We start from the raw sequence: 23,076 nt of genomic DNA, 5'->3' as shown, positions 1-23,076 counted from the left end.
GTTACATGAACCACCAAGCAAAAAAGCACACAGGTGTTACTCCCCACGCCATAAGGGTGCATTTATAAAATATTTGATATCTACAGCTTTTTACAAAAATAAACTCAGGTGTAGAACAAACTTGCTGACTTGCAATCTAGCTGTGTTGGCCTTATTCCCCTTAGATGGGAGTGACTCAGGTCAGCACCACAAAAAACAGCAGAGTAGAGCCCACTCCACTCTCCCGCTGAGAATGGACAGTTGGAGTGGAGTGTGAGTCCTCAGGGTCTTGTGCTTTCACTACAAGGTGGGCAGGGTAGGACGGAGTCTCCTTGGAGAACTTTATAGACAGGATCCACCTGTTTAAGCGTAAACCGCCCAAACCTGCTGATTTGGACAGTGGAGGGAACTCAAGCCTGACTCATCAGAGCCTACTCTACGGTACAGCGCCACCACGACCACAGGTGTTCTCACTGCAAAGCTGCATAAATTCCAAGGCTCAACACACTACATTAGAGATGGTCACTGCAGAGGAGCCCTCTTCAGGGCTGGCGACGCCTTGGCAAGAAAAAACAGATCTGCTGCTTTATGAGCAGCTGCGTGTTTACTGTTGCCTTAAGGAAAAAAGTCACAAGAGAAGGATGGCAGTCGGATTTCATTTAAAAGCAATCAATTAAAACAGCTGGACCGCATAGCTGGTCCCCAGTAGAGGGCTGGAGGTACAACTAAGAGCTCAACTCTAAATGTAGTGATTCCATGGACTTGGTTATCTCATGCCCTTCCCTTTACCAGGGCGTCGAAAATGGAACATAGAGATCATGGGGACTCACTACCGCACTCACATCCCAGGACCATGTCACCTCGGGTCAGTGACAGATGCTTCCGTGACCTGCCTTGGAAAGTTGACTGCAGAGCCCAGATGACGGGGTCAGTACTGACTAGGGCTCTGATGAGTCTACTCCAGAAAGGTGCATGAAGAGGTCTCCTAGCTCTGTCACGTCGACATCGTCGGTGCTTTGGACCTGCTGGGTTTCTCGGTTCTCGATAAAATCCCAAAGCCGCACTGAGTTAAAGAACTGAAAAAACAGCCAACAAGCACGCCTGGGTCAGTAGAGATGGAAGCAGACTCTGAGTGCCAGCTTGTTCTTTGCTTTGTTAACCCCGCCACTCTGCTGCCAAAGCTAGTAGGAGCCTGGGCTGTACCTAGAAATTCCCCCAATATCCCTAACCAGCTTACCCTCACAGTGCCTTCAGAACTCAGCTGCTTCCGAGGTTTTTCTGGCTCTGCCAGCCTCCCATCAGGGTAAGCATGGCGGTAAAGGCACTTGCTTCCAAAGGGGCAGGTCCCCTTGCCTTGTTCAAAGTATTTACACGCCTTTTTCCTGAAAAGCATACACACAGACAAATCAGAGGATGATGGAAAAATGAAGTGTGGTAACTGTCTTACAACCGCGACCCGGGGCTGGGAGAAGTGAAGTGACTTGTTTAAGTCACAGCTGGAACTGATTTCCAAGCGAGGCAATGGTGCTGGGATGCTCTGTGTGGAGGCTGCTGCAGTGCTCAGAAGGAAGGACAAACCCTACCCCCAAATCCCAGCTCTGCACCAGGGCTGAGCGAGACTTGGGTACTCCAACGTGCTACGGTCCAATGCTAGGTCACCTGCTCTGCTCAAGTCTCCAAGATAAGTGAGTTAGTTTCCTTTCCTCTTGGTCAGGAATCCTGTCGAAGTGACAGGGCAGCCTGGGAAAGCAGGTCTTAGCAGATACCTAAACCTGCAGGTGCCTTCTACTTTTAGGAGCATAGCTGAACTCTTCACTGCACCTTTGGTCCTTCTCCACTCTCTGGGGTTTTATTTTTTTTATAACCTGGAGAGTTTTCCAAGAGGCCTTCATCAGTTTCAGAACTGCCCTCTCATTGGGCATGGTGGCATACAACAGTAATCTCAAACCTTGGGAAGCAGAGGCAGGAAGGTCTCTGAGTTTGAGGTCAGCCTAGTTTACAGATAGGTCTAACCCAGTCAGGGCTATAAAGCAAGACCCTGTATCAAAAACAAACCTTGCCTTCCCTCTTCTTTCTCCTCCAGCTCTATTATCTGCCCACCAAAGTCAAAAGCTCCAGCTTGGCGCCTCAGCATTCTCAGCTCTCATACCCATCTAAGCTACTGACAAATCCCAAACCCACCTGGCCCTCCTGTCCCATTACCAGGGTATCACCCTTTGTTCCTGCCTGCCAGTTCTATCTTCCTGGATGCTGTCCCATCCCACTAATAAGCCTCCCTCAGTGGAGCTGTGCTGCCTAGCCCACAGCTAGGTATTGAGGGCTCTACATGGCTTCCTTCTCCTTGCACCCAAGGTAGATTCAAGGGTTTGTTCTGACTTGGGCCACTAATGAAGAAATCTGCCACCGCACTGCCCCCTAACATTTTGATGAGGGATAACCTCACTTATCCTTTCCCTGGTGGTGCTTGGCTCAAACCCAGTGTCTGGAGACTGCTCAAGAGCATCCACCAGAGGGATGCACAACCAGGCCAAATCAACAGCAGTGAAGCAACTTCAAACTGCAGCGCAGCACCTTTCTAAGCCCAACCAGATCTGCTTTGCCAAATCTGCCCTCTTGTGGACGGACACACAATTACATGACAGGAGGGAGAGTGGTAAGATGAGTAAATATCAAGCCATAGTCACTAAATATACAAACTTCTAAAACAAATGGGAGAGGGAGGTCTAAAAAAAAAAAAAAGAAGTAAATTTTGACCAAGCATGGTAATGCATGCCTTTGATTCCAGTTCTTGGGTGACAAAGGCAGGTAGATCTCTTGAGTTCAAGGCCAGCCTAATTTACATAGCAAGTTTCAGACCAGCCAGGGCCACCCAGTGAGATCTTTTCTCAATAAAAACAACAAAAGAAATGGCCAAGCTGATGCTGCCTTGTAGGTTTTGTAATAATGTACGTACAACACATATATTATTCACAGTACAAATGACAGTGGTGACAAAGGAAAGATAAGGCAATGGGACTATTCTGTGGAAAATTCCTAGAAAAGTCATTCTTTTTAAAAAGGTGCCAGGTGTGGTTGTGCATACCTATAACCCCAGCATGAGGCAGCTGGGGTAGAAGGTTGAGGGCAGATAAGGCAACATGAGTGTGTTAAGTGTCATGAAAAGCATGTGGAGTCAGTCCTCATCACCTTATTTGAGGCAGAGTCTCTCTGTCTTATTCACCTTGCTGTTCATTACTTTCCTTTGCTAGAGTGTGAGCTGTGTGAGGCTGGCACTGTCGGCTTCTTTGGGCCCTACAATGGATAAGGCCTGCAGGCAGATCCTCAACAGGTTCTTGTTAAATCAGGGAGGCAGAGTCAAACCACAGCACCAGGCATAGGGCTCATCTTAGAACTCGTCTGCTTCCTCAAGGCCTAGCCAAGGCCTAGCCCAGCCCCTAGCCCAGAGGCCAGCAAAGTGCCTGGTAGGAACAAGAGGCTCTGAGAGCCATCCACCAGGTCCACATTTTTGGGAAACCTGAAGATGACAGAGGCTTTTCAAAGCACTTACCCCATTCCCTGTTTGAAAGCTTCAATCAATTCATTCTTTTTATCCTGATCTTCTACCCAATACACACTTGGAATTACAAACTCTGATATAACACGGCACTCTGGACAAGACCTGATAAACAAAACAAAACAAAACAAAACAAAAAAAAACCAACAAAACCAACCAGGTCAGTAAAGGTGAAAATATGCCATGAGTTCTCTGCCCATTCTACCCCAAACCCCTCTGCTCAAACGAATGGCCAGAGATAATTACCATAATCTAAGAGCAACTTCTGCTGCTGCAAAAGCTTAATTCAATAAGAAACAGAGACCTGAGCACATCCAGGACAGCCAATAAGCACACACAATGATGCTCATTATCCTTGGTGACTATGGAAGACGAGATGATGTAAGATACACTTTATTCCCAGGACAGCTCAGATTAGAAATAAAGGCCGCTGTTGGAGTGAATGTAAAGAAACGAGAATCTGGACCTGTAGGTAAGAGTGGGATATGGCACCACCACTTTGGGGGAACAATGCTTCAGTTAGAGGCAGAGCTACTGTGACCACTCCTGGGGTCTAGACTTGTATATGAGTGCCCACTAGCTGCCAAGCAGGCTACAAGCTGTTATCATTCGGAAAACACAGGGAGGAGTAAATGCTGAGTGCACTTATCATGCATGGGTGGTCCTGGGAATACTAGCTAGGGCAAAGGACATGCACACCAATGAAGAGCAGAGTAAGGTATCTGTAGAGAAGAGGTTGGAGGCTGCCTAATGGAAGAATGGGTGGGTGGCAGTATAGGCTTTAGGGGATAATCAAGTTTCTAGAACTAGACTGCATATCAGCTGAGCAACTCTGGAAAATACTGGACCCCACAGCACTCTCTTCTCCCTCAGTGAAGCTGCTGCACACAGGTAGCTCCCAACAACATGCACAGGACCTATACTCCAAGGGAACCTAAAACCCTTTATTAAGGTGAAAAAAAACCTGAAGCACCAAAGATAGGCAGATGGGCTCAGAAAGGATGTCCTGTGCAAGCTCACAAAGCTGGGGGCCTGCGCTCTAGAGAGCAGCAGACCCCGTGACTGCAGAAGTCCAGCAGCACTCACTTGATGATCGGGTTTTCAAACTGCTTGGCGCATCTCCATTGGCGGATGCAGGATAGGCAGTAGGTGTGGCTGCAGCTGGACAGAATGCCAAACCTCCTCTCAGAGGCAGATGCCTTCTCCAGGATCACCTCCATACAGATGCTGCACACTTTGTCCTGGCTCGCCTGGAAGGCAAAAGCCTTTTCCATCTCGTGTTCAAAGGTGGACATACACATCTGAGGATGACAGGGAGGAAGCGTTAGGTTATCTGTGGCCAAGATTCCAGGAGTTGCTCAGCCACATAGCCACAGCAGCTGCAGTGCCCTGACCACAAAGTGAACCTCAAGCCACCATGTCCTGGATTCCCTAGTAGGATACGGCCACTCCAGATTAATGCCACGGAGCTCTAGAACACTTAGATTACCGTGGAGGTGGCAGCATTCATGAGCACTGGGTTGCAGGTCTCCTGGCTCTTCTGATGTCATGCCTATTTTAGACATCAATACAGGAAACACCAAGTAACTGTCACTGAGCTGAGTGAATTCAAGTGAAAGCAGGCAGATAAGACGACCCAGGCCCCTGCACTGAGAGCTGAGTGAACAGCACAGTACTCTATGCATGTGGACAAAAAGTGGACCCAATCTGAGTCCCACAGCTTGCTGTCCCACAGAGGCTGAGCTGCCAAGAATGCTGCCTGCTGGGCATGTGACTTGTTGAAGTCACAGTTGGGATTCTGATTTCCAAATGAGGCAAAGCTGCCGGCATGCACTGTGTTAGCAGCCCTCCTGAGACATATAGGCCTTCTGTGAGAGGCCATGACCACTTTATCCCATGTAATACCAATCCTTAGATATGTGACCTGGCCTCTAATGCTGTAATCCTGAGCTTCTTCATTTCTAATCCACCTTCATAGCCCTGGAATGAGCACACAGCCTAATGTGAGGGACACCCTCCGGATACCAGGATATTCAGAGCCTTTCAACACTTGGCTCTTAAGAGTCCATGATAAAAGGGGCTAGAGGGATGGCGCAGCAGTTAAGAGCTCTTGTTGCTCTTCCAAAGGATCTGAGTTTGGGTTCCAGTTACCCTCATCAGCTCACAACTGCCTGTAACTCCAACTCAAAGATTCTACATACTCTCTTCTCAATTCTACAGGTATACACAGGCACAGGCACGAACACAGATACACATCCATACACACACACACACACACACAAATAATAAAATTAAAGGAAAGTCTATAATAAAGGTTTTCCGAAGTTTCCAAAACATTGGCTGCCTGGATCCCAACCAGAGAGACATCTAAAGCTAGGGAGGAAAGATGTGTGTACATGTGGCATAGAAGACAGGCACATATGCTCCGGTTTTCTTTACTTTGCATTTTTTAACTCATTAGTTTTTCTCAAAGAATGCACTAAATGTTCTGTGAGATGAATGCACTGAAGCTTCTTTTTATTTTTATTTGATTCATTTTATGTGCATGGGTGTTTTGCCTAAATGTCTGTCTGTGTCAGGGTGTTGGATTCCCCTGGAGCTAGAGTTACAGCTGTAAGCTGCCATATGGGTGTAGGAACTGAACCTCAGCCCTTTCTAAGAGCAGCCAATATTCTTAACCGATGTGCCATCTCTCCAGCCTTACTTTGCACTTCTTAGAGCTGAATGATTTATCACTATTATTTGTATGTGTGTGTGCGTGTTCTTAGGGAAGTGAGAAGACAATGTTGGACTCTCTGGGGCTGGAATTACAGAGGGTTGCCCAGAGCTGCCCAAATTGGGTGCTGGGAAGTGAATGCTGGTCCTCTGCAAGAGCGGAAATTTTTATTGTTTATTTGTTTGTTTTGAGACAGGGTTTTTTTTCTGTGTGTCCCTGATTATTCTAAAACTCACTCTGTAGACCAGGCCGGCCTTGAATTCAGAGATCTGACTGCCTCTGCCTCCCAAGTGCTGGAATCCAAGTTGTCTGCCACCACCTCCAGCCTCAGCAAATGCCCTTAATTGGTGAGACATCTTTCCAGTCCTGAACTTTGCATTTCTAATACTTATTCTTCTTTGTTTTCAATAATAAAAAATTGATAAAATGGCAACAGGAAAAGAACTTGAAAACAATAGAAATAAGCCAGGTATACAACATAGGCATTTCTGGCAGAAAGATGCCTGTGAGACTCCTGAATGACTCTATCCCCTGGTACATTCAAGTTTCTTAAAACAAATTCATGCAAAGGTTTTCAAGTTACCTTCTCATGGGCCTTCCTTTGCTCTGGGTCATAGGGGTGGAGGACTTGAAGCCTGCAGATCTCACACATGTCCCCATGCAGGTAGACACAGGCATCTCCAAAGCGGCACTCCCCAGCAGCAGCATAGGGGCACAGCTGCTGCTCATTGCTGTAGGAGCTGCTGGCCTCCAAGTCATCCAGGCCAGTCCTGATGGCATCTAGGTAGGAATGGGGCTTCATCTCCGGGCTGGTCTGAGCATCACTGCAGCCATCTGGATTATTCACTGTGCTCGGAGGAGTCTTGTCTTCAGCCAGGCCAGTGAGATCTCAACACAAAACACACACACAAGCACACGCACACACACACATACACACATAAGAACAGGCTCAATCTTACATGTCAGCTAATAATCTAAACTAGAAACAGCTAGTGAAAAGCAAGCCAGAGAGTAACAACAGTGCAGAGGCTGAGAGACGACCCAGACCTTGCATGAACATGCAGAACAACAAAAGGTAAGGGGGTGTTTTTATACACAACACAAGATGTCAACATACAGACCATTTAATGCTAAAACCACCCAAAACACGAAAGAAATTGACAAGGTCAACAGAACACAGTGGCTCCACTGTAGAAGCACCAATCCTGAGGCCTGAAGCCCGTGGGGTGTTGCCTGTCACATACTGCTGGCACTACCAGAAGTGACCCACTGCTCCAGGCTGATGATGTCTGCTGAGAGCAGAATCCACCTATTCTGAGGGGAACAATTCCAAGAGCTGGGTACCTTCCCAGTGAGGCCCAGCTGTTCAGAAGCCTTTACCACTTGATGCTTTCTTTCTCTCAAACCTGTTCTAGGCTCACACCTGTTCCTTGCCCTGTGTTTGAAGATGCTCCTGAAACTCCCAAAGCAGTCACTACAAGGGTATGGCTCCAAACAAGAGAAAGTGACATGTGCTTTCCATTAAAACACCCTGCTTCAAAATGAGTAGCTTGCAGTTTCTCATCAGTGGGTGACCCCTATGAAGAGGCACTTTCATGGTGACAAAGGACCACTCTGATGCTTTGCTGGGCTTGGAGCTCAGCCCAGCTGTGGAGATACATCTCTGAACCTCTGTAGCCTGTTTTCAGATCAACTCTGAGCTCCTATGATGCCAGGAGCTTTGTGACGAGGAGGTCTGAAAGCAGCAGTAAGCCATACATGCTGCTTCCCTAAAGGCAGCGAAGGCTGCAGTACACTCACTGCGGTCTCTGAGCACCAGCGTCTTCTTCTCCCGCTTCCCAGGTTCATGCAAATGTGTCCTCATAACAGATGTGGCGATGTCGGGAGAGGGCTGAGAACTGTTTAAGCCCAAGGAGGGCAAAGAGGGGGGCGCAGGGCCCACAGCTCCACCTGCTGCAGCTGGGGGCTTTGTATGATCATATCTGAACAAAACACAACAATGTATCATGGCCATTCAGGCTCCAACATCTCAGCCCCCACAACACTCCCTGAACTCCCAGCCACCAACAGCTGGACTCACTAAAGTGAGCAAGGGTCTGTCTCTGTACTTTCTACTAGAAAAGGCTGTTAGGGCCATGTAACCTGCTACCTATAGCCACACCTAAATGTCCCAGTAGGACTGACAGGAACCTATCCACTGCCCAGACCACCCAAAAAGAGCCCTTGACACCTGTGCCACCAAGGTGTCCAGGCCCCCTGGGCAGAAATCGCTAGGACACGCTGATTGGGACTGTCTGTTCTTCTAGAGGTCCTTAGTTCAATTCCCAGCAACCACATGATGGCTCACAACCATTTATATTGGGATCTGATGCCCTCTTCTGGCATGCAGGTGTACATGCAGATAGAGCACTCATATATAAAATAAATAAATAATTTTTATAAAACAATCAATGGTATACCACCTTATGATTCACAAAACCACAGTGATGGGTTGGTAGCAGTACGAAAAGGATATATCATAAGGGATTTAAAAGCAAAACACAAATTATTAATATTCTAAGTACAATTTTAAGTTTAAAATTTCCCCCTCATCAGGGCTCATGCATAGAGGCAGGAAAACAGAAATTCAAAGACAGCCTTGGCTACATAGCATTTGAAGTCAGCCTGGGTAGCATAAAACCCTGCCAACAAAACCAAACACAACCCGCATTCTCCACACATAGCTCCACTTCAGTGACCACAATCATGACAGGCTTGCCTGCAGCGTGCACCGTAGGCGCAGTAGCCCTTCTGGTAGTATTTGCAGATGGTGGATGGTTTGCTGTTTGCCAAGTCATGTGAGAACAGGCACTGGCTGCCTTCGCGACATACACCATGCATAAAATACCTGAGAAGACAAGTTTAGAAAGCTGAGTTACACCTTAGGGGAAAGCATTATACCCCAAGATTGGATGATAGTGCACTCATTTTTCTTGATTCTAAACAAAGCACCACAACCACCCAAGACTAGCTTTTTAGAAAAATTATCTCAAAAGTTGACATTTTGGAGGCTGGAGACATGGTTCAGCAGTTAAAAGAACTTGCTGCTTTTGCTGAGGACCCAGCCTCTATTCCCAGCACCTATACCACAGCTAACAACCCCCTCAAACATCAGTCTCAGGGCGATCTGATACCCTCTTCTGGCTTCTTTCATCACTGCAGGAATGTGGTGCAAGGATATACATGCAAGTAAACATTCATTCACATAAAATATTTTTCAAAACCCTCCCATATGAAGAAGCTCTTGATTTACATTAACAGTTTCATAACTGGAAAAACATGTCAGAAAAGCACTCCCATCCACTATCCTGGAGCTGTTAAAAGAGATGACTGAATGGGGTGAGAAAGTCCTGGACTCAGGCCAAGACACAAAGCCCTCTTCCCTACCCTTGCTGTTTCATCTGTAAATGATGACACCACAAACTGCTTCACAAGGCTGCTGCACTGAGCTCCAAAGAAAGACAGTGAAGAGACATGAGTGATGCTAGGCATGGTGGTAGAAGCCTGAAGTCCTAGCATTTTTAGCAGGCTGGGCTTTATTGGTAGGGTACTTGCCTAGCATGCACTGAGCCATTAGTTCCATTCCCAGCACAGAATAGAGCAGATGTGGTGGTGCATGGCTAGAATCCCAGTACTCAGGGGATGGAGCCACGAGGATCAGAAATTGAAGTTCATCCTCAGCCACATTAGTAATATGAAGTCAGTTTGCACACATGACACCTAGACTTAAAACAAGAGGAGGATCTAGAGCAGTGGTTCTCAACCTTTGGGCTGTGAACCAAGAGGTCACATATCAGATATGTACATTAGGATTCCTAACAGTAGCAAAATTACAGTTAGTAAGTAGCAACAAAATGATATTATGGTTGGGGGTTGCTACAACATGAAGGATTGTATTGAAGTGTCACACATTAAGAAGGTTGAGAACCACCGTCTAGAGATTTAACTCAGCGGCTAAGAGGTCTGGCTGATCTTCCAGAGGACTTAGGTTTGACTGTCACCCAGAAACCACACGGCAACTAACAACCATCTGTAATTCTAGTTCCAGGGTGACCTGATATCCTCTTCTGCCTTCCTCAGTCACTGCATGCAGATGGTGCATAGTCATACATGCAGGCAAAACACATCAAATAATAATTAAGAATAACTGAATGTAAAAAGAGAAGGGAACCAGAGTGTTCACTGGACACAAAAAATGGCTCTAGGTAGTGGACATATCATATATTCAAACTTGACTGGTAACAAAACTACAAACAAAACCTCTGACACACTTCTAACAAATTTTTGTAAGTTACACCCCAATAAACCTTAGACAAGAGAAGGGGATGGCTAGACAGGCAGGCAGAACACAGTGGTATGGCTGGTAACCAGGGGCAGCATCACACTTTACGGGGCTGGTGATGTAGGCCAGCTGGCAGTGTGCTCATGTGCCATATACGAGGCGCACCACTGGAGTACCAGCACTTGCTGTCGCCAGCACTCGGTGGGTGGAGCAGTTCAAGATCGCCCTTGGCTACATAGGGAGTCCATGTTGACTCACTCCTCAAGCCTCCCAAAAATATATTGACACAGGATACTGAAGACAGCTGAAAATAATAGATTATAAAACAGCCAACAGCCAGACACGGTGGCTCACACCTTTATGCCCAGTATTCAGGAGGCAGGCTGATCTTTGTGATTTCAAGGCCAGACAGGGTCAAACAGTGAGACCTTGTCAAAAAAAAAAAAAAAAAAAAAAAAAAAAAAAAGCAAAGAAAACGCACAAACCCCAGAACAAAAAAGTAGTATGTACATAGAATGGAATATTAATTAGCCTTAAAAATGAAAGCATTTGCAACTCAAGATTTCATGAATGAGTCTTAAGGACATTGTGCTAAGTAAAATAAACCACCACAACAAATAAATGTAAGGTATTTTGAACAGTTAAATTCACAAGAGCAGGGCTGGAGAGATGGCTCAGTGGTTAAGAGCACTGTTTGCTCTTCCAGAGGTCCGGAGTTCAATTCCCAGCAACCACATGGTGGCTCACAACCATCTATAATGAAAATTGGTGCCCTCTTCTAGTGTTCAGGTGTACATGCAGGCAGAACATTGTATGTATCGACTGAATGTACCTGTGAATCGACTGACACTTATAACATGAGTGCCCCAGCAAAGCCTAAGCTATTAGATTCACTTTACCACAATGTCTTCTAGGGTTTTTATTTTTATGATGAACATCATAACCAAAAGCAATGTGAGTAAGAAAGGGTTTATTTCAGCTTTCAATTCTCAGGTCACAGTCATCACTGAGGTAAGTCAGGGCAGGAACCCTGCTGACTGGCTTGCTCGGCCTGCTTTCTTCTATTGCCCGGAAGTGGTGCTGCCCACAGTGATCTGGGCTCTCCCTCCCACACCAATTGTTAGTCAAGAAAAAGCAGCAATAGGCTGCTCCAGGTCAATCTGATACAGGCATTCTCAAGACTTCTCTTCCCATATAACTCTTAGCTTGTATTGACGAAAACCAAGCAGAACATATAACATTCTCAAAAAACTGCCATATACAGCATCTCATTTTGGTTAAAAATATCATAGTGTGCTAAGAGTAATCCACAGAAATATTTAACTGTCCAGGATAAGGGGGACTCATGGGAAGGGGCCAAAAAGAGGCTGGGAGGTAGGAGGGGATAAGCTCAATATAATAAATACATAAAGGGGCGAAGGCTTTAAAAGCTGGTGATATCTAGGGTAGGCTGGTGGAACTCAGGCCATCATGTGGCATTTTCCTCACTTCAGCACCTACACTTCCCATTGTTTCTACTGAGACTGTACTATGTAAGTGCTTTTGTAGCAACAGAAGGCTGATGTCACTCTTAAATGACTGGGGGGGGGGCAGTGTGAACTGCCCAGCTCAGCTTCAGTCTGTTCAGGCTCCCCAGAGTGCAGCTCTTACTAAGACCTGTAAAGGACAGTACAAGTGGCATCAGTCACACTGATGTAACCTTCCAAGTGAAGGCTGAGTGCTGGGGAAGAACAGACGGGAGACAGACCACAGCTGAGGGAGGGCAGCATCCTCAAGCTCATGTCAAGTGGAGACCGGAAGATAGTGCTGCGTAGAAAAAAATGGGCCAAAAAGAAAGGGCACAGGAGTGAGGCAGGCCTTCTGGGAGCCTAGCCTGGAAGCATACCACCAAGCTGATCACCAGATCAGCTTGGTGTCAGGTGTAACACTGCTATCGTGCTCACAATGACACGCAAACACAGCACCTTTACAAACGGCTCAGAAATGCTTTTTTATAACAGCTTTAAAGGAAAAGAATATTTTTAAACTTATTTAAGAACACAACAGGCAGCTCAGGAGGACTGTCACAAGACTGGCTACATACAACCCCTTGTAGAAAAATGCAGGAAAACACACACACACAATTTCCCTCACTAGGCAAAGTGTACTGCAGAGCCTTCTCACACCCCACTGAACAAATACAATCTGAGGAACACATGACGTGAGGCATATATAAAAAGATCGCAGTAGCCACGAACCATCTTAGCCTTGAAATCCTGCAAAGAACATTATACAACCCAAGATGAAAATGGGAGAGCTGAGCTCAGAGAGGCAAGACCTACAACCTGCCCTGCCCACACCATACAAGAACACCAATTAGAACCCATTTACCAACTCCTCCTCCTTTTCCTCTTCCTAGTCCTCCTCTTATTCCTCCTCCTCCTCACAGTCCCAAAGCTCACAGACTGGATCACTGGGGCATATCCACATTGACAGAGATGGCAAAAGAGGAAAAGCACAGACAGCCCAGCACCTGGCCTTTTCCATGACAGCACGTGGCTCAGAGGACAGTGCCCTGATGGGGCTGGCACCCTGCTGAAGATCCCCACCTCCTGCTTGGGGACCGAGCCTGTATCTTCACCTGCTACCTCCACGAAAGCAGGAGAGGTGGCCAGGCCCACCTATCAGTACCTCTCCCCCTGAATCTCATGAAAGGACAAGCTCATGACCAGAGCCAGGGCTTACTAAGATCAGAAATGGAAAGCTCTGAACTTTCTAGGAAGTCACCCAATTTCCTAGGAAACACTTCCTAAACCAGGCACTGTTCAGGAAAGAAGCAAGGTAGGAAGGAAAGCAGGAGAGCTGAAGATGAAGCTCCTGGAGTGCCCATGGCATTCAGGGGCTCCACTCGCACCAAGCAGGGCTGTGGTGGAGAAAGCAAGTACGACCATGGGAAGGAATCACCTCCGCAGGTCCACGACCTCTGAGCTGGCCAAAGAGCATCCTCTGGCTTCTAGAAGCTCTGGTATAGTCAGAGTCCCTACACTGACATGAGAGTTTTTCTAATGGTCACAGCAGCTCACTGTGCCTCAACTGTACCATTGTGTGGTTCATAAAAAACCCAGTTTCTCTTGAGTCTGGAAGGTGGGTCACAGGCAGAAGCTGGACTGGTCCACACTACCTGACTTGGTACCTCAGGTGAGGAAGGTGCTGTCCTTCTCTGCATAAGGGGTAGAATGCACAGCTCTCTGGACTTCTGCTCTCTCTTGCCTAGCCCTGTATCCTTGCTAAGCCAGTGTAACAGCCTTGGTCTGATCTAGCTGTTGTTAAGACCACAAGTCTCTCAAGCCAGTCTCCATGTGTGAGGATGGCTGGTCCTCCAGAGAAGAAGATATTCCACATTTAAACAGTTGCGTAATTCTTTTTATTTTCTGAGACAAAATTTTGTTATATATTGCCTCAGCTGACCCTGAACTCCTGGACTTAAGTAATTCTACTGCCTCCCCTGCCTCAGACTCAAGTGGCTGAGAGCATAGGCACACCACCACAACAGGCTTGGTAATTCTTTGAGACCGCAGTGAAGCAAGGCATGGTGGGACACACCTGTAATCGCAGCTTGGGATTACAGTCCGAGTTGTTGGGGACTGCAAGTTAGATAGTAGCTTGGGCCATAGAAAGGAGATCCAGTCTTAACTAAACAGAGTGACCATTATATTGCCTTTGTTTCATTCATTCATTCATTCATTCATTCATTCATTCATTGACAGGGTTTCTCTGTGTAGCCCTGGCTGTCCTGTAGCTTTGTAGACCAGACTGGCCTCAAACTCAGAGATCCACCTGCCTTTGCCTTCCTGAGTGCTGGAAGTAAAGGCATGCACCACTACACCCAGTGACAATTATCCTCTGAAGGCACAAAAACAACCAGTGCCAACAACAGCCCAACCTGGAATGAAAACTAGGACTGGCAAGCTCCAACACATGATGGCAGATAAGTTTACAATGGCTACAAAAATAGGAAGCTGGGTATAGTGACACATGCCTTTATCCTGGCACTCCGGAGGCAGAGGCAGGCAGATCTCTGTGAGTTCAAGTCCAGACTGGTCTACACAGTGAGTTCCACAGGACAGCCAGCTCTACATAGCTAGAGCCTGTCTCAAAACAACAGCAAATGCAACAAGAAGCCGGGAGAGAGCTAAGAGATACTTCCTAGTCTTCTGGAAAAAGATCTGAGATCTCTCTACACACCAAAGTTCACCTGCTCCACCAGGTAGGGGCAGCAGACTGGCTACAGTGTAACGGCATAAAAGGATGAGTTTTCAAAACTGACTGCCACTTTTCCAAGCAAGCAGCCTTCCCACGCATATCCAGGCTGGTGATGTGGCTCAGTAGGTAGAGCCCTTGCTACACAAGCCTGACAATCCATGTTCAAGCTCTTGAGCCCATGTGTGTTGGCCAGTTTCTGTCAAGTTGACATGACCTAGGAAATCTGGGAGCCTCCACCAGAAGGGTCTGTAAGCATGTTTATAAGGTATTTTCGTGATTATGTGGGAGGGCCCAGACCACTGTGGGTGATAAGAACCCTGGGCTGGTGGTCCAGATAAGAAAGCAGGTTGAGGAAGTCATGAGGACCAACCTAGTAAGAAGCATCTTCCATGAACTCTGCATCGGTTCCTGGCCTGACTTCCTTCAACAATAAACTGTAAAGTGGGAGTGTAGGCCAAATAAACCCCTTCCTCCTCAAGCTGGTTTTGGTGTTGGTGTTTATCAGAGTAAACAGCATGCAAAGGTAGACTTGGAGAACTGACTTGACAAAGTAGCCCTCTGACTTCTACACAGTAGCCCAAATGACACACTTTATCTACATGCATGGCAATAATAACAAATACAATTAACTACAACTTCCAATTTGGCCCCTGACACACTGAGTCTATGGCAAGTCATTTCACTGTTCCAAGTGACTCAAGTAAGATCCAGTGAGGTCTAAGCAGAGTCACAAGTGACAATCACTGCTTCCAGGAAAACTAGTGAGCCTCATGTCAGAGGTAAAGCCAGCCCAGTCTTCTGTATGTGTTGTACCCAGTTTTAGACACAACCTGAACACATCCAGACTGTCCAGTGGGGCACTCTCACCTGTGACAGAAGCTTAGTTCAGGGGTCTCAGCTTAATGAATTCCAACTGCTGACCCTTCCCCCAGAAGAGGACTGTGTATGGACGGGAGGGGATCATGATGTGAAGGGGCTTGAACCTCCGAATAGGGAGGCTCCTTCTAGGGAGCACCCCCAAAGACTTTCAGGCAATGTAAACATGTGGCTCCCTAAGACCCTGACCTGACCTACAACCATCCATGTGTTCATGCCAAGGGAAGGAGAATCAGCCTGCTTTCCCGCAGGGCTACAATGGTGGTTTGCTCTTCACAAAACCGTAACACACATAATTTGCAGACAAAGCCTGGGGATTGTCTGAGCACACCACAGAAGCAGCTGTGTGTGTGTAAAGAGTATGAGATGCATGAGTAGGTAGCTGGAGATCAACATTAGGTGTCCTCCTTACATTTAGTATTTGTCTATTGTGTGCACAAGTGCACTTGAGCAGGGCTGAAGATAAGCCCAGAGCCACCCACAGGAACATCCCTTGCCTTTGAAACAGGCATCTCTCATTGGCCTGGAGCTCCCCAGTTAGGCTAGACTGGCTGGCCAGTGAGTGCCTGGATCCTCCTGACTATAACTGGGTGTCTGAATCCTCAGCACTGGGATAAAAAGCATGTCATTATACTCAGCATTTTCACATGGGCTCTCAGGACAGAACCCATGTTCAAGCCTGCGAGATAAGGAGCTGATCCCCAGGCCCTTGGAATATTTGCTACCACAGAACGAAGGGTGTCCAGAGTCATCAAGGCTGAGAACACTGCGCTCGTAACTATATGGTACATGATGGCCAAGTTGAGTACAGGGCCATTTCAGAAATCGTTGAAAATCCTGTGCTAATGCCAAGCCAAAACTCAAATTTATCAAACAACTCAATTTATCAAACAACTCTCACGGCAATTTTAAAAACAAAATCTACTTAACATAATCCACTAATTTGGTACTTCTATGCTTGCTGAGGTCTAGGTAGGAAAATAAGAAAAATCTTTGTTTTCCATAATTAAGTCCCTATATCTCTACAAGAGCAAAAACTTCATATATACATTTAAAAAAAATCCTTTAAGTCACAGCTCACATGTGAGCTGACTTGGGCAGTATGTGCCTTGAAGGCATGCAGTTTGTGTGCTCTGTGTTTAGAACCAAGGCTCAGCAAGCTCAGTGGTGCTGCAGATATGCCCTGATTCATTGCACTCTGACTCTGAGTCACTGTCAGGGCTGTTCAGAATGCTTTCACTGGGCCAGTGAGATGGCTCAGAGGGAAAGTGCTTGCTGCACCTGGATTATATCTCCTGATGCCACCATGGTAGGGCCCATCCCTGAAGGCTGCCCTTTGACTTTCACAAACCACTGCACAGCATTCACACACACACACTCCCATCCCAACACAAAATAAATGTTGCTGTTGTTATTATTATTTGGGTTTTTGAGACAGGGTTTCTCTGTGCAGCCTTGGCTGTCCTGGACTCGCTCTGTAGACCAGGCTGGCCTCCAACTCAGAGATCCGGCTGCCTCTGCTTCCCTGAGTGCTGGGATTAAAGGTGTACACCATCACCACCCTGTCTACATTTTTTTTTTTAAAGAAACTTTTTATCATTGCCAAATGTTTTATGATCTCCACATACATGGAATCAAGACTCATGGTTTAAGAAATTAGGCCCTAGTCCCACAAACAAATGATTCCTTGAGCATTTTCTGTAAGTCATCACCGTCAGGGACAAGGCTTTTGTGAATAGTGAGAAAACATCCCACTGTCTCACCACAAATGCAAACATGGTACTCCTGTCCATACTGCCATTCACCACTTAAATACTGTTTTTTGTTTAGTGAGGCCTGAATCCTTTACAGCCTTAAAAATTCTTTTGCCAGCCAGGAAAAGAATTACAGTTGCACACCTGTAATCCTAGCACTCAGGGAGGCAGAGGCAGAGGCAGGGGGATCTATGAGTTTGAGGCCAGACTGCTTCACAGAGTCCAGGACAGCCAAAGCTACACAGAGAAACCCTGTCTTGAAAAACAAAAACTTTCGCCATGCAGTAGTGGTACATGTCTGTAATCCCAGCACTGGGGAGGCGGAAGCAGAGGCAGAGGCAGGAGGATTTCTGAGGACAGTCTGGTCTATGAAGGGAGATCCAGGACCGACAGCCAAGGCTACACAGAGAAACCCTGTCTTGAAAAAGTAAAAACAACTAAAACAAACAAACAAACAAACAAACAAAAAAAAACCAAACCAAAACTGTAAAAAGAAAAAAAAGTGTGTGTATTGCCTGCATTTGAGTCTGTGCACTGTGTGTATGAGTGATTCTTGCAGAGACAGAAGAAAGTGTCAGAGCCGTGGAACTGGAGTTACAGATGTCTGTGAGCCACTACACTGACGCTGTGGACTGAACATGATTCCTCTGCAAGAGTAGTCAGTGGTCATAACTCTCCAGTCCCATCCTTCATACCCTTTTACAAGGAAATTTCCTTTCCATAAATTTTTGTGAGATCAGGCCCACATTAAAAGCTTTGAAACAAGCTGGGACGTGGTGGTACAGGCCTTTAATAGAGGCTCTGGGGAGGCAAAGGCAGGTGGATCTGTGTGAGTTCGAAAAACAACAGTAGCAACGCTCTGAAACAACCTTCAATTGAGCACAGGGTATGAGACTCAGGGCTGGCGCCACACCCGTGCCACTCTGAAACTAATCTCAGGGAAGGCCTGACAACACCAAGGTTGTCTCACTGTGAAAGATGTCCATAAAGCTGACAGATGGCAGAGGCTACAAATCACTACAAATCACTGAAGAGACAAGTCTCTGGTCTATGAGAGATTATCTATATTAGGCCAACTGAGGCAGGAAGAACCAGCCTGAATTTGGGGTGTCATTCCCTAGCCTGGGGCCCAAGACTGAAAAAAAGGAAGGAGTGGGCTGAACACCAACATTCATTGCTCCCTGGGCAAGATGTGATCAGCTCTGTCAAGCTCCTGCCACCATGACTTCCCTTCCACCAAGGACTGTACCTTCAAACTAGGAGTCAAACCCTTCCTTCATCAAGCAGCTTTCTGCAGGTATAGCACATTACACCTCCTCATACTGTATGATTTGACAGGGCCGCAGAAAGAAGACCACAAACACCAGTGAGCCCTTCAACAGAAGCCATCCTTTCCCAGCACTCCAATTCCTACCAGCAACAACTCTTAGGACTCTCTTATCCAGGAGACAGAACTAAAACTTTCAGGTCAGGCTATCTCCAGATACAAAAGGGAAAAAAGAATCAAAATGACTAGATGACTGGACTTAAGCATTACATAAAGGTTTTGCTGACACACAATAAGCCTATAAGTGGTATAATTAAACCATAAGGCAGCCAGGTGTGGTGGGATATGCCTTTGATCCTAGCATGAGGAGCAGAGGTAGGCAGATCTGCATTCAAGGCCAGCCTGATCTATATAGTGAGTTCCAGGATAGATGGTCTATACAGTGAGACCCTGTCTCAAATAAATAACAAAACTATAAGCAGGCGGAGTTTTAGAGGTTATTCCCCTGCCTTTTTTTGAGACAGGGTTTCTCAGTGTAGCCCTGGCTGTCCTGGATTTACTTTGTAGACTAGGCTGGCCTCAAACTCACAGAGATCTACCTGCCTCTGCCTTCCTGAGTGCTGGGATCACAAGCAGGCCCACCATGCCCAAGCTCTAGAGGTTATTTTCAAAGTAGATTGAATCTGCTTTAGAGGACATTATGATAGGAACATTTCCTCCTGCAAAGGAGAGGGAGTAAATACCCACACATTCACCCTCAACAAAGGTACCAGTGATATGCAAGTACTGTGACAGACTGTCTTAGGGTTTCTATTGCAGTGGTAAATCACCATGACCAAAAGCAACTCTGGGAAGAGAACTTATACTTCCAGGTAGCAATTTATCACTAAGGGAAATCAGTTCAGGACTCCAGGAGGCAGCTAATGCAGAGGCCATGGAGGAGTACTGCTGACTGGCTTGCTCCTCATGGCTTGCTTGACCTTTCTTATAGCACCCAGGACCATTACACCGGGGTGGCACCACCCACAGTGAGCTGGGCTCTCCCACACCAATTATCAATCAAGAAAAAAGGCGATTCTGGTAGAAGCACTTTCTAATCTGCGGTTCCCTCTTCCCAAATGACTCTGGCTTGTGTCAAGTTAACATAGAACTAGCTAATACACATGCACTAACTGCAATGTTCTGATAACTACATAACACAAACCACCTAGGCCCTGGGTACTTGGCGCAACCTTTAATGTCTAATTTGAACAGAACTCTTCATAAAGACGCCAGGTCTAGGCATCCGCACTGATGAAAGGTAACAAGGTAATTAACTAGAATGTTTATCACACAACCAAACTACATCTTAATTTCGTAATTTACTGAAACTAACTAAAATCTGTATAAGCTGAGGTGCCTCCATCCAAAACTCTTGGGCTCGGGAGTGTCTTTAATTTTCTGTATGTTAGAGTATTTTCATGTACATACTGTCTGGGGGATGGCAGAAAAGTATAAACATAGACTTCATCATTACATATATATGCTTATATATGTATGCTTATATGCTAACAAAATTACATATTTCCAATAATTTTGTATTTTAATAATAATAATAATAATAATAATAAACTTCGTGTGTGGAACTTTCCACTTATACCACAATGCCAGCACTAAAATAGTTTGTTTTGTTTTTTTCAAGACAGGGTTTCTCTGTGTAGCTCTGGCTGTCCTGGAACTCCCTCTGTAGACCACGCTAATTTCCAACGCACAGAGACCCGCCGGCCTCAGCCTCCCCAGAGCTGGGATTAAAGGCGTGCGCCACTACCGCCGGGTTCAAAGTTTTGGATTTTGAACCATTTAGAAATTTAGATTTCCACATTCGGGATGCCCACAAGCTGCACTTCGCAAGCTTGCAACTCCACAAGACGAGACCCCAATGACAGTCACAGCTTGCTAACGAGTTACGACGTTGCCACTAAGCTCAACTATTTTTACTTCAAAATAGTAGTCATAGACTAGCTTTCTGGTTTTATTTCGTCTAACAAGCCATCCCTTAATGCCGTCTTTCTGCTCCTGAATGGGTGGCGCTTTAACCTCTCCGTGGTCTTGGTTTCCCGCTCAGTGGTGTTGCCGGAAAAGGAACGCGACCTGTCCGCGATTCCCGCAATGCCCCCTCGCTCACTCTCTGCAAGCCGCCGCTTCAGCTGCTCTTGCCACTCCAGCCTCTCCGCGGCCTTCGGGTTCCTGCGTGTGTGTTCTCCTCGCTGTCCACCGCCCGCCACGGCCCGGGTCGGCCCCTTACCTCCTTCCGGCCGTCCGGCAGCGCCCCAGGGCCCGCGCACTCACCTGCAGGTGACCTGCTTGGTGCTCATGGTGGCGGGGACACGGGCTGGAGTCGCGCTTAAACCTCGGAGCCGCCAGCGTCGCGGCCCAGCCCGGCCCCGCCCCACGCGCGCAGTCGCGTCACTCCTGCGCGCGCCACCCCCCCTCGCGTGCGTCACCTCTAATGTGCCGGCTGGAAATTTAACCAGTCATAATTGGTTCCGCTCAGCGTGGGGCCGGAAGATCCTGCCTCCTTAGTGGTCCGGGTCTTAGGTTTCCGAGACTACAAGGCAGAGTGTATCTGGCATCCTGCACTTGCCAATTGTCTGGGGGTGGGGGTGGGGGTGGGGGTCCTTACTTCCCAAGTTTCGGCCCCCCCATATCCCAAGGCAGTCTTTTGCAAAAAGTAATTTTGTTACTTATTTTTATGATATGGTGTTTTTTGCCTGCATGTATGGCTGTGCGTAATGTGCATGTAGTGCTGGCGCAGGCCTGAAGAAGGAGTTGGATCACCTGGAACTGGAATTGCAGAAAGTTGGGAGCCGCCATGTGGGTGCTGGGAACTGGACTCTGGTCCCCTGCAAAAGCAGCCAGTGCTCCACTGTATAGAAATTAACAGCATGTTGACCTGGAAACATTGTTTTATTTTTTTCCATTTTTATAGAGATAGTACCTGTGTAAAGATGTGAAAGGTTTACTGTGTGCTCAGCTCTAAATAAAACAACCATGTCAGCACCCTGACCCTGCAAGCAAGGCTCAGAGAACATCATGGAAGGGAGGGTAGAAAGAATGCAAAAGCTGGAGGATGGGAGGAGTGCTGTGAAATGGCTCTCTCCTGGACATGACAGAGCATTAGACCCACAGCAGCTGTGGCTACCTGCTCAAGACTGGGCCCATGGCCAAGTGTGATGTCGCATGCCTTTAACCCTAAGGGGGCAGAGGCAGTTATGCCTTTGAGTTTGAGGCCAGTCTGATCTATATAATGATTACAGACCAGCCAAGACTACATAGTGAGACTTTCTCTGGAAAAAGAAAAGAAAAGAAACAAAGAGAAAGAAAGAAAGGAAGGAAGGAAGAAAGAAAGAAAGAAAGAAAGAAAGAAAGAAAGGAAGAAAGAAGACTGGCTTCATCAGTATTCCGTCTCTGAAGTGGGGAGGGGCTCACAAAGATTCACTTCATCCACAGGGAGCTATAAGAAGTTGCTGGGGGGGGGTCACAGTCCTTGGTAGTGTAGCCACTAGTAAGTTGCCCTTGCTCAAATAAATAACCCCCTGTCCATACTCATGGGCACAACCTTAATGAAATTCAGTAGGAAATTAAAAACAAAAGCAAAGTAACTGGGGGGGTCTTGTCGGGAAGAAAAAGAAGAGGTTCAGTGGGAGGGGGATGGGATGAGAAGAGAATCGGGAAGAGTATGATTAGAGTGTGTGTATGTGTGAGATCTTAAAGGCATAAGCTCTTCTTCATGGATTGGGGTGTAACTTGGTTGGTCAAGAGCTCTCTTAGCATGCACAGACCTGGGTATCCTGCCGGCACTGCAGAAACTGGGCATGGTAGTTGTCTCAGTTACTTTTCTAATGATGTGATAAAGACCACGGATGATCAGAAATAACTTGGGGAGGAAAGGATTTATTTTTGCTTACAGTTCCATGCAACAGTCCATCACTGAGGGAAGTCAGGGCAGAAACACAAAGCAAGAACCTAGTGGTAGGAAATGAAGCAATGGCCATGGAGGAGTGCTGCTGACTGGCTTGCTCTCTGTGGTTTGCTCAGCCTGCTTTCTTACAGCACACAGGACCGCCAGTCCAGTAGTGGCACTGCCTGTCCACATTGATCTTTGTCCTCCCATATCAATTATCAATCAAGAAAATGCACCATAGGTTTGTCTACAGGCCAGACTGTAGAGGAATGTTAATTCAGAACATGGCTGTTCTGGCAAGAGATCACATCCAAAGACCTTCTAGGTCTGTGTGATCTGACTGGAATATAAACACACCTTTAATCCAGGCATGGTAGTACATGTCTTTAATCCTGAACTATGAAGGTAAAGTTAGTTTGTAGAAG

The 23,076-nt window shown here is 46.7% G+C and overlaps 1 protein-coding gene across 2 annotated transcripts; it reads right to left on the bottom strand.

Moving 5' to 3' along the window:
* Positions 1–616: 616 nt before the first annotated feature.
* Positions 617–21,181, bottom strand: Mkrn2 (makorin ring finger protein 2). Of its 2 annotated transcripts, none has more exons than XM_021641019.2 (8): positions 21,037–21,181; positions 9,007–9,135; positions 8,049–8,230; positions 6,832–7,136; positions 4,619–4,833; positions 3,527–3,637; positions 1,217–1,361; positions 617–1,055 (listed from the first exon to the last, which is right to left on the bottom strand). In XM_021641019.2, exons 1-8 carry the CDS (start codon positions 21,060–21,062, stop codon positions 918–920), a joined length of 1,251 nt encoding a protein of 416 aa, XP_021496694.1. In that variant the 5' UTR covers positions 21,063–21,181; the 3' UTR covers positions 617–917. The 2 variants fall into 2 exon arrangements, with proteins under 2 accessions (XP_021496694.1, XP_021496695.1); XM_021641020.2 differs by lacking the exon at positions 21,037–21,181 and adding an exon at positions 20,873–21,011.
* Between the last annotated feature and the right edge of the window lie 1,895 nt (positions 21,182–23,076).

Source organism: Meriones unguiculatus, chromosome 5, assembly GCF_030254825.1.
Source record: "Meriones unguiculatus strain TT.TT164.6M chromosome 5, Bangor_MerUng_6.1, whole genome shotgun sequence".
Classification (NCBI taxonomy): domain Eukaryota; kingdom Metazoa; phylum Chordata; class Mammalia; order Rodentia; family Muridae; genus Meriones; species Meriones unguiculatus.
The sequence above is the reverse complement of the archived record's forward strand: the minus strand, read 5'-3'. Positions and strand labels throughout refer to the sequence as shown.